Source organism: Ceratina calcarata, unplaced genomic scaffold, assembly GCF_001652005.2.
Source record: "Ceratina calcarata isolate Rehan_Ccalc_2016 unplaced genomic scaffold, ASM165200v1 scaffold2.2, whole genome shotgun sequence".
NCBI lineage: Eukaryota > Metazoa > Arthropoda > Insecta > Hymenoptera > Apidae > Ceratina > Ceratina calcarata.
In genome coordinates this window covers 56,762-70,430 of record NW_017141592.1, presented here as the reverse complement: position 1 = coordinate 70,430, position 13,669 = coordinate 56,762, and the positions used below count along the sequence as shown (strand labels likewise).

The 13,669-nt window shown below is 38.9% G+C and overlaps 1 protein-coding gene across 8 annotated transcripts in view; it reads left to right on the top strand.

Annotated features, from left to right (window-relative positions):
- gro (TLE family member transcriptional corepressor groucho) overlaps positions 1–13,669 on the top strand; it is an 81,580-nt gene that overhangs the window by 20,343 nt on the left and 47,568 nt on the right. For 5 of the 8 annotated variants that reach the window (XM_018019683.2, XM_018019682.2, XM_018019688.2 and 2 more), the window contains exons 3-4: positions 1,845–1,951; positions 3,514–3,589. In XM_018019683.2, coding sequence (XP_017875172.1) covers positions 1,845–1,951; positions 3,514–3,589 — 183 coding nt within the window. The remainder of the gene's footprint in view (positions 1–1,844; positions 1,952–3,513; positions 3,590–13,669) is intronic. The other 3 variants (XM_018019689.2, XM_018019687.2, XM_018019684.2) reach the window with 1 other exon arrangement.

Genomic DNA, 13,669 nt, shown 5'->3' with positions numbered 1-13,669 from the left:
TCTATAATAACAAATTGAATTGTTTAAGTATATAGCCTATACATCCTTAAGCTTATACTCTTTTAATCGGCGTCTCAAACGAATATAGCAAATCGAAAGAAATACAATGTCACAAACAAAATAATGACATGCGCCAAATTATTGAAGAAACATCTATTCAGAAAGGGAACTTGCACAGTCGGATTGGTTTCTATTAATTCTTCCACTAGCGTGTTTCGAGTGTACTTGTGAAATTCGATTGACAACGCCGCGGGGGGAATTACAATTATGTTGTGCACGTGCTTCTCCTCCTCCTACTCCTCCTCCTCTTCCTCTTTCTGCTTCATCACCACGTGTACGTGTCTTTGCGTGTGTAATGCAATCATTACTGTCATCGGAAAGTCTGATCCTTTTCTCTTCATAATTTCAACCGACGCGGCGCGGCACAGTGTCGGTGTATACGCGGTTGAAGAATCTGTAGATAGAGAGACCCTGTACTACCTGGTGGAATGGGTCTCATTAAGAACGCCTTCATGGCCCTTCATCTTTGGTTCTTCAGGCTTCGGTTTCTCCCTCTCGGTCTACGAAGGCGCTCGTCTTTTATACCTGGATGGACGCTCTCTCCTCGTGTTTCCGAGCCCCGATTTTGTGTGTTTGCGTACACCGCCTTACGCGCTTGAAGGCCATTTGATGGTGGTTGCTCGTCATCTTCGACTTTCACTCTTGTGACACCATTCGAAAATTGATCTGCTCTAGCATCAAGTTCTAGCACCCACATTACACATTTGAATCAAAAGGTGTTTTAGCTTTATTGATGTCTTCCTTAGAGAGCAGAATTTACCACAACTTTTTCCTTTAAAAAGATTGCTAATCGACTTTCAAATATGAGTTATTTGCAAAATAAGTTTGCCTCGTACATATTTGTCCATGATGTTGTGCGCTAATGCACACATCTGTTGCTAATCTCCTTGTGCAACTAGCATATTGACAAATACATCATTTTGAAGAAAATTGGCGATGTACATTGTACATATATATGTACACACTCTCTCCAAGGCCATCCTCATTAGAATTTGCTATCCGTTCCCGGGTTTCCGTTGCCGGCTTTCTTCAAATTCAGATTTATTAAACTTTATTCTAAATTTTTACTCCGACGTGATGTCGAGCTTTTCTTCTTGTTCACGATTTCCGGCGTAACGAGATTTCTTCGTGGTTACTTCTGTGCTCTTTTAGAAGTTTTTCCCCAGCGCGCAGATTTCATAAATAAAGTCCCGTCGTTCGTGGCAGCGCTGTTATCGCATCGTCTGTTCCGATTGTCGATGGAGATCTTGCTTGTTAAGTCGACTGAATCTTTTTTTTTACTACAGGAACAAGAACGTAGTTTTTAATACTAGTTCCGAATGTATAATGTTGCTTTTGAAGTATATAATATACATTATACAGTATAGTATCTACGTATATAGTATAACTATAGTATCTTGTACACTCGGAATTTTGCGAGGATGAATGTTGCTTTCAGAATTTCAAAATATGTATACATATTTGAAATTAGGTTCTGCAATTTTGTCTATTCAAATCTGAAGTGACAATTCTTTTAGGTTCCTTATTATTGTGCTATAAATTAACTGTACTATTTTCGAATGAAAGTTATCACAATTGTAATTGGGGTTGATTAAACACTAACATTATAATGAAAAATACTCCCGTTACTCTTCGTATACATACTTCGTAACGTCGTAACACCTTATAATCAGCATATTGCTTGAGTGTTCTGGTTGATCTATTTTTTATTCTTTGTCGCAACTGCTTTGTCGTGTATGCTAATCGAATTCCGTCCTCTAATATTTTTTTTACTCTTGTTCCAGGGTGGCGGAGGAAGCGGCGGGGCTGCGGGAGGGCTGAAATTCACGGTGGCCGACACTTGCGAGAGGATCAAAGAGGAATTCAATTTCATCCAGCAACAGAACCACTCGTGAGTTCTCTTCCTCCTTTCTTCGGCTCGGCCTCGCTCGCTCCTTGTTTTTCTTTCTCCACCCGCTCTTCTCGCAGTTTCTCTCGCGTCTATTCATCTCTTCCGTCTCGCATTTCTCGAAGATCCGCGATTATTGACGCCCAATGCTTGCCTTGCCTGTCTTCCTCCCGCTCTTTTCTTCGCTATCCCCTTTTTCAGGGATTGTTGCCTGAACCACTCCGTTGACGGTGTTGCACGCTGATCGCTTCGAACTCTCTTATTCGGTAGAGGAAAGTTCGAATTGTTTGCTCGCGAAGCAACGACAATGCGACATTGCGTCGCGTCGTCTCCACCTAATAACGCGCCAAGCGGGTCTTCCGCCTCGCGTGTTCCAATGGAATTGCGAGTAAGAAATCCTGGGCTAAATATTTGGAGGTGGGATTCGTATTAATGAATGTTCAATACATGAGTCATTAAAGATTTTTAAGAAGATCCAAGTTTTGTCGTTCCATATGATTCGATGTAACCGAAGGATTAAACATTTGTTAAATGAGATTTCATGTTAAGAGGCTCAACTCGTGGATCATACGATAACGTAGAGCGACAGAATTTCTGGCATAATTAGGAGAAAATGTGAGATTACGGGAGTCCGCTTTTCGTCCTTACATTGGAATATTTTTGCGTTGTTAAGCATCTCTTTGGTAAGAGGAGAGTTCAATCTAGTGCACTGTCGTCATTATGTAACGTGATTATGTTAATATTTAGTAATTTAAGTTTTACAAAGATGAACCAAAAATCACAAAACATACAGCTGTTGAATTTATGTATTTTTATGTAATTTAAAGACTGTTCTGAATGAAATGGTTAACCACAGTGCGCTAGATTGGACCCTCCACTTTCCGAAAAGGTACTTGACGACCCAAAAATATTCGTACACTATAAGAACTTGGCATATTTTGCATGCCTTTCTTTGGGCTATTGGTAAAAGACATAAAAAAATGTCAAATATGTTAAAAAAGCCACTTGATTACCTTAGTCTCTTAACTGAAACGTATTCGAAACTCTTTACATTTAATTTCCATTTCGACGAATTTCAAATCAGTTGTCGGTTATTCCGAGGCTTGTAATAAGTATCTGGGTTGGAGTACCAATAATTACTTTATATTTCGTCGATTTGAATGCGCTGTGAAATAATTTCGTTTCATTGTGTGCCTATTAGATAATATAATGAAAAATGTTTCTATAAGGTCTTCCTTAATCATTCTTCTTCTGGATATTCTTCGATATCGGTAATTGATAACATCGTTCTTCTTTATTTCTTCGGCTTTTTCATCGACGAACTCGATCTTATTTTCCGGAGGCACATGCCACGTTTTTGCACTATGAATTCAAGACGTTGCAAATCCCAGAGGGGGGAGTCTCTTACTCCATGTGCTTGCGTGTATCCATTCATGTTCCTCCTATCTCCTATACACGCAAATGTGTACAAGCGTATACGGAACTTCCTAGACGAGTGCGCATCATTTCCGCTTTAACGCATGTCTGACTCGTTTCCGTCCTCAATCGGTTTTCATTTTTTCCAGACTGAAGATCGAATGCGAGAAGTTGGCCAGCGAGAAAACCGAGATGCAGAGGCATTACGTTATGGTAAGGCACTTTGTAAGTTCATCTTCACGTATTTTTATCTTCTTCGAATATACGCTTATTCGCTGTAGTTGAAGAGTACGTAGATACATACGCAGGGGATCGTAAACACACGGTGAAAATTCGATTGAATCGAACGAAGCGTGTACTTATCGAATGTGTACCCGTTCCTTTCCTGATAAAATAGTCTGTCTCGAGTCGCTAGAATTTTTTCAATTTACGATACACTCGTGTTTAATCATGTTTTTTCATTCCTACGAGTATAACCAGCTTAGCTTTATAATCAAATTTTTTGCAACCGTCCGTTCAGGAATACTTGCGCAAGTTAAAAAAATACATAATGTGAGAGGAAAATTCAATTTTACGAAAAATAACAGAAATACCAAGTTAAATGTACATATGTGACCAAAATTGTATTTATTGACAGTGGAAAAAATGTTTTCATTTTGAATTAGTGTACATGCGTCGAACAATCTTTTAGTTATCGTTTTTCCAAGAAATCATCAATGATTCGTCACCATTCATACCGTTCAAAAAAATTGCCAGTTAGCGCGCGTGCCTGTTTTGTCGAAATTACCAATAGACAACGTAATCGTAACCACGGAATCGGGTTTTATAAGCAACGACATTACAAGGCCATTATTGAACTCGGTAATCTTTGTCGTGACCCATCCCGGGTACAGGAACCTGCAGAGAAAAACGATCGATATTGTTCTCGCTTCATATTGCTGGTTCTTCGATTCAGTTCCCATCAGCGCGAAGGCAATTAGCTCAACCAACCGTACTAATCGTATCGTCATCGGTAAGAAGCTTAACTTGGACTTACCTACATTAAAGTGCGGCATTATCGTGAACCGAAGTATTTGCCGCGAGGGTTCATTTCATTTCTCGCGTCTTTATTAAATATTTATTATCGAGTAGAACAGGGAACCGCCTTATTCTTCTGGAATTCAAATTTAACAATTAAAATTGTTAGAGGAATCAAACAATTGATAATTTTTATAGGATCAGTTAATTCAATTCGCTCTTCTTAACTTTCTATTTATTTGTTTGGAAATGTTACAAATTTATATCGAATTTCTCGTGCACCATGGATAATTGCGATTACGGATGAGAACGCACAAAAGGCGTGAAAAATAGTCTATTTTTTTTGTATTATTGGTTAACGAAACCAATGCCTTCCCAATAGCCTAGTTTTCCCGCGTTATTTCTCGTATTTCGTTGAACGATTTTTCGCGGATGTTTCGACGAGAGAGACAGAAACAGTAAGTTTCGCGGATTTGTACCAAACTGAATCGGTCAGCGGAGAAGCCAGCGAGGAAATAAGTTTCTTGTTATTTATTTCCCGGGTTTAAATAACTTTATTCACGTACTCGGGAATGAAAGAACTGTTCAGAATTGATTAAAAACTTGTTTCAACGTCAGTGTGCCGTAACAGTTTATATAATAACTAGTACATTATGTCTAACTAATTTACACGCAGATTTTGAATGACCAATTCCAATCGCGATTCTCCTCTACTTTATTTCTCATTTGTCCTAACTATTATATTTAAATACCTGGTTAGATTTTTATTTATGTTGTACATTAAGTAGGATAGGGATGGTATTTTCTTGGGGAGGCAATATTCGCCATGTTTTCGTAGTAACACGGTCGCACAGAGAAAAGAAAGTAAGAGGGCGGATGGACAAAAGGAAAAGAAACCAGATCGCATGTTTTATTCCCGGTGTATAAATTCACCGATATTCGAGAACGTGCTCTTACGCTGGCCGTTATGCACTTCTGTAAACTGTTCTCTCTTCACCGCGCTGTTAGGTAGGTATATACGAAAACGTACGCTGCCCGGAACCGGGAGGGTCAACAACCCTGTCGCGATCCTCGGTCCTCGATTTATTTTCACCACCCTCCGGTAAAAAAAAAACCACCGATGGAGGAGCCCGCTATTATTTTAAACGCGTACGAAAAACGCGACTGTTACCACGCGACGCGATCGTTCCGCGAAACACTCTTTTTTCTGTTCAACATTACTTTAATGCATCACAATAGTTGAGTCATTTACATGAAGACTTTTAACCAAGGAAAAGATAAACGGGAAGAGAATTATGTGTTCGTGTTTGTAAAATGCGGTGTACAATTTAAAAGCGCGGGTAGCGTTCGTACTATTTCAACGTGTTTCAATGATTCAGTCGTTTCGAAGATATTAAAATAAAAGATAAAAATGAAATTGTTTAGTTTTTTATGAAGTACTGTCTTAGTAAGGAAGAAGAAGATTAAACATGACAAATGGTAGATAGTCTAGTGTGTACAATAGTGAATACTTTAGTGTTTCTTAATAAATAGGTTCTACGAAAGCTAGAGACGTCAGAAAAAGAGTAAAGAGAAAGTAAGTACATGTTTGCAAGATGCTATGATCGATTTAAAAGCGTTTCAGAGGCATTGAGTTCAAGCGGTTTGGAGACATTTTAGAGTGTAGAGAGACAGTGCAATGATTCATAATGATAATTGTTATTTCCCCAAAAAATAAGAAAAATCGGATAAAAATGATATATGTATAATGCTTGACGGAACGTGCAATGATCGATCCGGAAGCATAGGGGGAGCAGTTAAGCGACACGACTTCCATCGCAGCCCCTCATACCCCTGGTTTCGCGAGAATCGTACGCCGATGTTAACTGTACGTTTGATCGTAATTGTCGCGAACTGTACCATCTCTGTAAACTGCTACACCGATGTGACACCGTGCAAGCAACCAAGCAGCAAGCCGGCCCAGGTTGAGTGGTTGAAGGGTAGGGAGGTGCTAGTGGGAGTGGATAAGGGGTGGGGGCTCGGAGAGGTGACAGCGGGGTTGATGGGGGTTGGGAGTTGAGCCGGTAATCGATATCTCCAAAGTAAACGAAGAGAGGGAGCGAGGGAGACGCGAGGAGTCAGCGTGGGCGAGAAAGGGATGGTGGGGGTAGTGAAAAGAGATAGGAAGGAGAAAGGGACAGGGACAGAAATGGGTAAAGCAACAGGGGAAGGGCGGCGGATGAAGAGAAAAGGGGTAGGACAAGGGTAGGGGGAATTAGAGACAGAGAGAGAAATTGATGTCGAGGGTTTGTCAACTACCGACAAGTATTATATACGTATAGCCCGACGGGAATAAGTGTTGGTGTAGCGTATGTACAGACTGCGAACGTGTCTCTGATATTCTAATTCCACCCCTGTGTATTTCAGCCAGCCACCTTTCCGCCCCTCCTACAATTCATCCTTCGCGATTTTCATTAGGGTAACGTGCCGCGTAAATCCGAGCACCGCTTCAACTTTTTTCTCTCTCCCTTTCTCGCTCTCTTCCGCAACGCGAGCTGTCTGATCGTGTTCCTCATCTTTCACTCTTCCTTCTGCTACATCGCCCTTTTCCTCGCATTCCCGTCTCTTTTGTGAACTTCAGCGTCACGGATCATCGCCTCGCGACACCTCCTTATCCGATACACGCCCTCAAAAAGCCACGACTTGTTACGTCCCGCAGATTTTTTAATGACGATATCTCGGGACATACAAATTATCATCACTTGCGATAGCTTCAACGTTTAATCGACTAATTATTTAATCATGATGAAACGTGCCATGCACCACTTTGATTTTTTCTTTAAGTTTGTCAAACTATTCTATGTGAACCTGGTCAAACGAACGCATTCGTGGATATTGTTATGTAAAAAATTTAATTCTTTACCAGGGTGTTAATGAGCTTGTTTTTCCGTTTTATCTAGCACTCTGAAATAAAACCAGTCAATGATAGTTGCCTGGTTTTGATAGAAAAATATTTTACTGATTTCTTTTCGTCACCGAAACGATTTTGTGTTCAGATATAGATTATTTTTATCGTGCAATAACCTTCTCCCCAGTTGTTCCATTTTTATCGCTAAATGACAGAGTGCTGTTAAATTAATATCCTGAAAAGTATCTGACAGTCATGCTCGCTCAGACTTATTTTTGTCTTATTTTATTTGACATTTTAGAAGGAGTTGTTGGATGAGAATAAATTAATTCGCTTTTTTAAAAGAGCTGAACGATGCGATTGAAATCGATACGGAAGACGGTGACAAATATTCTTACGGAAAGCGTCACGACACACACTTTTTATCCCTTTGAAAAACACTGACTTCCCGATTACCTACGTTCTTTCTCTCTCTTTTCCGCCTACGTGCTACTTTCCCCGCGTCCCCCTTTCCCCTTTATCTTTACTTCGTTTTTCCGCAGCGAAACAAATTAAACATAACCCACATCCTCCGGGCACGTTTCTTGATTACTTCTTGTTTTTCCTGTTTGCGTTGGCCGTCTGCTTCTTTTTACAGATTTTATTTCCGCCTTTGAAGTTTCCACCGTGCAATTTAGTGTTTCCTTTTTTCTTCTTCTTTTTGTTTTTTCACCCACTCCTTTTCACCGACGTTTACGAAGTTTCATAACGGCTGTACTAACGTCCGCGGGGGTTAACTGTTTTCACGAATTTACCGTTTCCATTCATTCCTTCTTCTCGACGATACTCTCCCTGTCTCTTCCTGTTTTTCCTCTCCTCACACCCTCTTCCAACCCCTTCTAATTTCCACTTCTTTTTTCTCTCTTTTCCTACCCTGCAGCGTTAGTCTGTTGGCCCTTTTACTATTCAATTTTCTTAACGCTGTCAGCGTCGTAACCGTTTCCACACCGACTTTTGTGACTTCTGCTTTTACGTCGCTATCGATTTCACTTACGTTGACGCGCATCCCTTTCCGTCGCTTTACGACCCCGAGGAGGAGAGGGGCAGGCCGAAGGGACACGAGAATTAACCGCAAGAGCAAATAAATTTTTTCCCGGAACGTGCCCACCGCCACCGCCCCAATGCTTTCCACTTCTCTGTTCCCCCGTTGTTCAATCGATAAGAAATTTTTAGGCTGGCTGTTGAATTAGCAAATCTATTCACTTTTGTACCTTCATATTGATCACCATGTACCTTTAAATTAATTAAAAAGTTGATGAAATATCCAATAGTGAATGTAAAACTTTTATTCACTGCGTGCCTCAATATAAAATTTTATCTGAATGATAATTCCCTTCAAATTGAATAAATTGATGCGATCCTATGCAAGGTAATAATTCAAGCTTTTTACGATCCAAAAAACTCAAAAAGATTATGTGGCTAGCTTCCACGTCTTATATTACTTTTTGTCGTCGCACAGAAATTCGACTAGTCTCTTTTCGGGTTGTTCTCTTGATTCTTGTCGCCGCGATCGAGTTCAGCCGATTACTTATACATAAATTGCGCTCTCATTGCACAACTCTCGTGAAAACATTCGATAGGGAAAATCAGGAGGAAACAAAGAGAAAAGAAGAAAAACACCAAGGTACCCACAGAAATGTTCGGCGACAGTCAGGCGTGGGAAAGGTGATTAAAAGCAGAATGTAGGATAGAGAGACAAGCGGGTAGATATGGGAACAGAGAATAGACCGGGAAAGGGAGTAGGCGGCTCAATCACCCTAGCAAAGGCTCGCTACTAAAAGATCCATATCGAATAACCGTAGTGGGGCTGAAATTATCGGTACAACCCCTATTATTGGGTTCCGAACCACGTGAAAATAGAAAAGGAAAGGTTGCCAGATGAGATCGATACCCCTGACTCCTTTCCTTTCCCTCCGCACTCTCTCTTCTCTGCCACAGAGAGTTTCCGTTCATCCGATTATCGACTTGGCCCCGGCGAACTCTTTTCTTCGTGTTTCGGACTTTCGAACGAACCAATATACGTTCCGCGATGCGGGCAAGAAGCATTTTATTACGTCGCGAATCGAATTAATACCCGTCCAGGATGTCGATAACGCGCAATTTAGGACAGAACTTGGCTTCTCTCATCGATAGTCCGGGATCAGCAGCGATAGTATGTCTTTTCACACGATGTGTCTATATCTTCGTACAATTGCCACGAGAAGCATAACTGTACTTATTTTTTATTTTAGTATTTTACTATCAATTAATAAAGTTTCAATAGATATATTAAATTTCTTATTTCTCCATTTGCTTCTTTTTCGTTTTAAATTTAATAAAGTGAATCTAGAGTCTGATTAAAAAGTATCTTGCTAAAGGTTAGACGTATTTGACAATACATTTTTTACTCTATCCGTACAGAACTCACGAGATTAAAGATAAATATCGGCTCCGCTCAATTTCCTCAACAGGGGGCCGATTTGTTAATTCCTGGTTAAACATTTTATTACGGGTAGATAGGGAATAAGCTATACGTAGCAGCAGAGTCTTCGTTGTTCTTTTTCCCGCGAATTTATTTATCCGTTATTGAGATGAGTTTCATTATTTAAGAAATTTACATTCCATTAAAATTCATTTTTACTTTCGGTGGATTACCCTTTGCTAATATGTACGTTAACCATCTTCAATTGAACGATGAAATATTGCATTGACCTATTGAGAAAACATTTAGCATATTTTGAAATATGTATATTCTCGCAGGTGCTTTTGACAGCATATCGCTTTACTAATGTTAGTGTACATATCATTTACAAACTCTAAAAGAACTTTTTTATAACACGTGGCTAAAAAAAGACCATTTTCGGCGCCTATAAAGTGGACTGAAAATAGAGTTTTCTCGTCCTACGGCCGTAAAATACCATTGTTGGTCCACTTATATATGTAATATACATACACATATATACATAATACTCTTAAGTAGACGACTCGACAGACTACATATATTCTCGATCCACTTTGTAGACGGCGGAAGATAGTCTTTATGACCTTTTTGTAAAAAATACGGTGTGCAACACGGGCTGAAAATGGGCCTTTCCGGGCGAGGTTGATGTTTAAGCACGAGGGGGTCTATGGCACACTGGACTGCCACTCATGCTCAAACATCAATCTCACCCGGAAAGGCCCATTTTAAGTCCTTGGTGCACACTGTACTATTCATTACTTCCCATAAAAAATAGGATCTTCAAGAATGTATTTTAGTAAACACATACATATTTTATTTATAAAAAATTACAGTATTTAGTTTATAAGAAATTGCAAATTGGTTTGATTACTTTCGTTTATATTGGTAACACTGAAGCGCGATTTGAACGCGTACAACACGGATCGAGCCGTCTAAATCGAGTATATGTAGCGTTCCAATTTAACTATCGCGGGGGTAATAATCGTAACCGTTCGCATATTGTCGATCTACTTAGGACACTTAGGTAATGGACGTCGAGAGGCCAGCGCGGCGTTGAGCTCACCGACGGAATTGATATCGCGATAAAGAGGGTCGGAAAAGCGTCGGGCGGGAAAACTCAAGTGCATATATACCTACACTGTATTTTCATATAGAGATACTATTGTGATGGCTGCCGATTGTATATCTATATCAGAATATTTTTTACATATACAGTTATATCTAAGGGTTGGTACAAAAATTACGAATGTTAATGTATATGAAGTTGAGATATTAGCACAAAAATTTCACGTTAAAGTGACTCTAACACTGAAAATTCCTGCTTTTTAAAATTTATTTTTTAATGTATAAAAAGAGAATTAAAACTTATGTTATTTGTGTTTTTGGCAAATCGGTCCGTTAGCTTAATCAGCTTACTTTATCAAAAGTTTTCACATCGGGATGTACAAAGGCCATCATAGTCGTTTCTAGCTAGAAATTGAAATTGTTCTTTTACAATTGCTTACAACACAATACCTAGCTTAACTACTTTTGCAAAAATGTAACATTTGCACTGCTCCAGGCTACAGATATATTGTGGTACTGTAAACATTTTTTCTATTGTACATTTGATTTGAATTAAATATACAATACAAAAAAATGTACAAAATATAAACCAAAATAGCATGTTATTTTGTAAATTGCTATTATAAAAGTAAACATCCGGACACCATGTAACAACGTATTGTCTGTAAAACAGAGTCGTATGAAGATTGAAAGATACATTATCAAGCTTCAGATTTTCTTGGGTCGTTTCCATTCCTTATATTTTTGAGGCAGAAAAACAAAGAGGTTTATTGCACACTACATTACATCGAAATACTAGACTGCATCTTTAAATTCTTTTCAAATTAAGGAAGTTGTGATGTAAAAGAGTCGAAGTACCAGTGAAAACGAATTCGCGCAGCGATATTTACAAGGGCAGTGACAATGACAAGACAGGTGATATAGACGTTGTCCACTTAATTTATTTATGCTAACCGGATACGAAGTGCCGTAAAGTTAAATACATATAACACAAAAAAGTATAAAATTAATATACTAAAATAAAGAGTAATTAATAATACAGATTGCAATGATTTAACATTTATTAAATATATCCATAGTATTAACAGATGGCGAATATTTATTGATTAACATCAGTCAATAATTGTGTCCATTGTCTGTTGTATACTTTACATATGAGTCTTTTTCTGATACCTCGATTCGCTGATCGAATTACTTATGCTCGCGACCTGTCACCCTTCCTCATTGGCTATCGCAGTGTCGCGTCGCATCGTAGCCGCCGCGGTCTTTCAACGTGATTATCGACTGCATTATTAAGTCGGTATATTTCCGCGGTCGATGTTATCGATCCTTCTCTCGAGCGGTATCCGACGTGCGCGCTTTCTCTCGAAGCCGACCCTGCCAACCCCTCTAAAAGCCATCCGTCCCCCGGAACGAACGGCTAAAGGCGGACATGCAGCGCTAAGCGACAGCCGCTAACCGATTTACGATCGCGCAAGCGCGTGCACGAATCGTATGATACGATGCACTTTGGTCGGAGTTGAACACCCCATGTCCAACTTTGCACGTGGCTCTTCCTTTCTACCCCTACTTGCAAAGCTTATGTCTCCCCCGGACTTTTTTCGATTTACACGTCACTTGTTCGTTAAAGAATTTTGATCCGGCGCACGGGACAATAATGCAATTTAAAAATCTGCAAGTTAGGTTTCTTATTTTTAGAGACATTAAACCACGCCTACTTCTATTAGCTTTTCAACTGAAGACGAGTGTTAGATATAACTGAAAGGAAACACGAGAACGAAGGGAAACGAGTAAACGTTGCAAGAAAATTCTCTTGAAACTCAAACAGGATCCAATTGGATTAACAACATACAATTCGTGGTCGTATGGCCGTCTGATCGTAAATTGGTTAGCAGCTGAAGTCACTTGGGTACCAGCCACCCGCTCCGGCATACATTACCGCACAGACGCGATGATTCCGTGGCACGTTTATATCGTGCTCGTAAAAATGTTCGAGCAGAAGCCACTGCGGAACGAGAAGAGAAACAAGCAAATCGTATGGATATGCAAATTATACTATTTATAACTGTTACATAATTAATTTACAGCGATCGGCTTTAAAAAGTATTGTGAGTGGTCGCACGGTTCGACTACATTTAAAGAAGCAAACTGATATTTTTGAAAAATATTAATTAATGATTGATTATTGGAAAATATTATACTGTGAATACAGTAAATATTTGTATCTTTTCCTAAATTGCTTTTTTCGTTATTCCAAAGGTAAATATGTATAATATCGTATTTTAATAACACACAGATTTATGTGAAGGACTGTTCTAAATAAACTAAAATAAATATTGTATAAGATTCATAATAGACAATCACATTCAGTACATTTTATCTTCCGAATACTTTACTAAAACAATTTCTTGTGGTATCTTGATTTCATTCTATTTTGAACTTATTGTTCTTAGAAAAGGAAAGTTCAGTCGATGACGACGTCGATACCGCACTTTAATCCTCAATCGACAGGATGAAATTCTTGTTATAATAACTAACCAGTTAAAGTTAATTTATCTTCGATCACAAAACACGAATATTTATTTAGCTAAATACGCAGCTACAATTCGATGCAGATTTACTTGTTGTAAATGCAAAATTCGTAAAACCGATACAACAAATTGTCTGTGAATAATTTCATGACATTTTATAAATCTTTTTATCCTCTTTCATTTATTCATATTACTCATATCAAATTTTGGTCATTTTTATTATTCGTAATAAAAGATGAAATAATGGGAGCTCTAAATTTAAGTATCACATTGAATTAATGTCGAAAAATCACTGTGCTGAAAATTTAGATCGGGGGAATTATTTA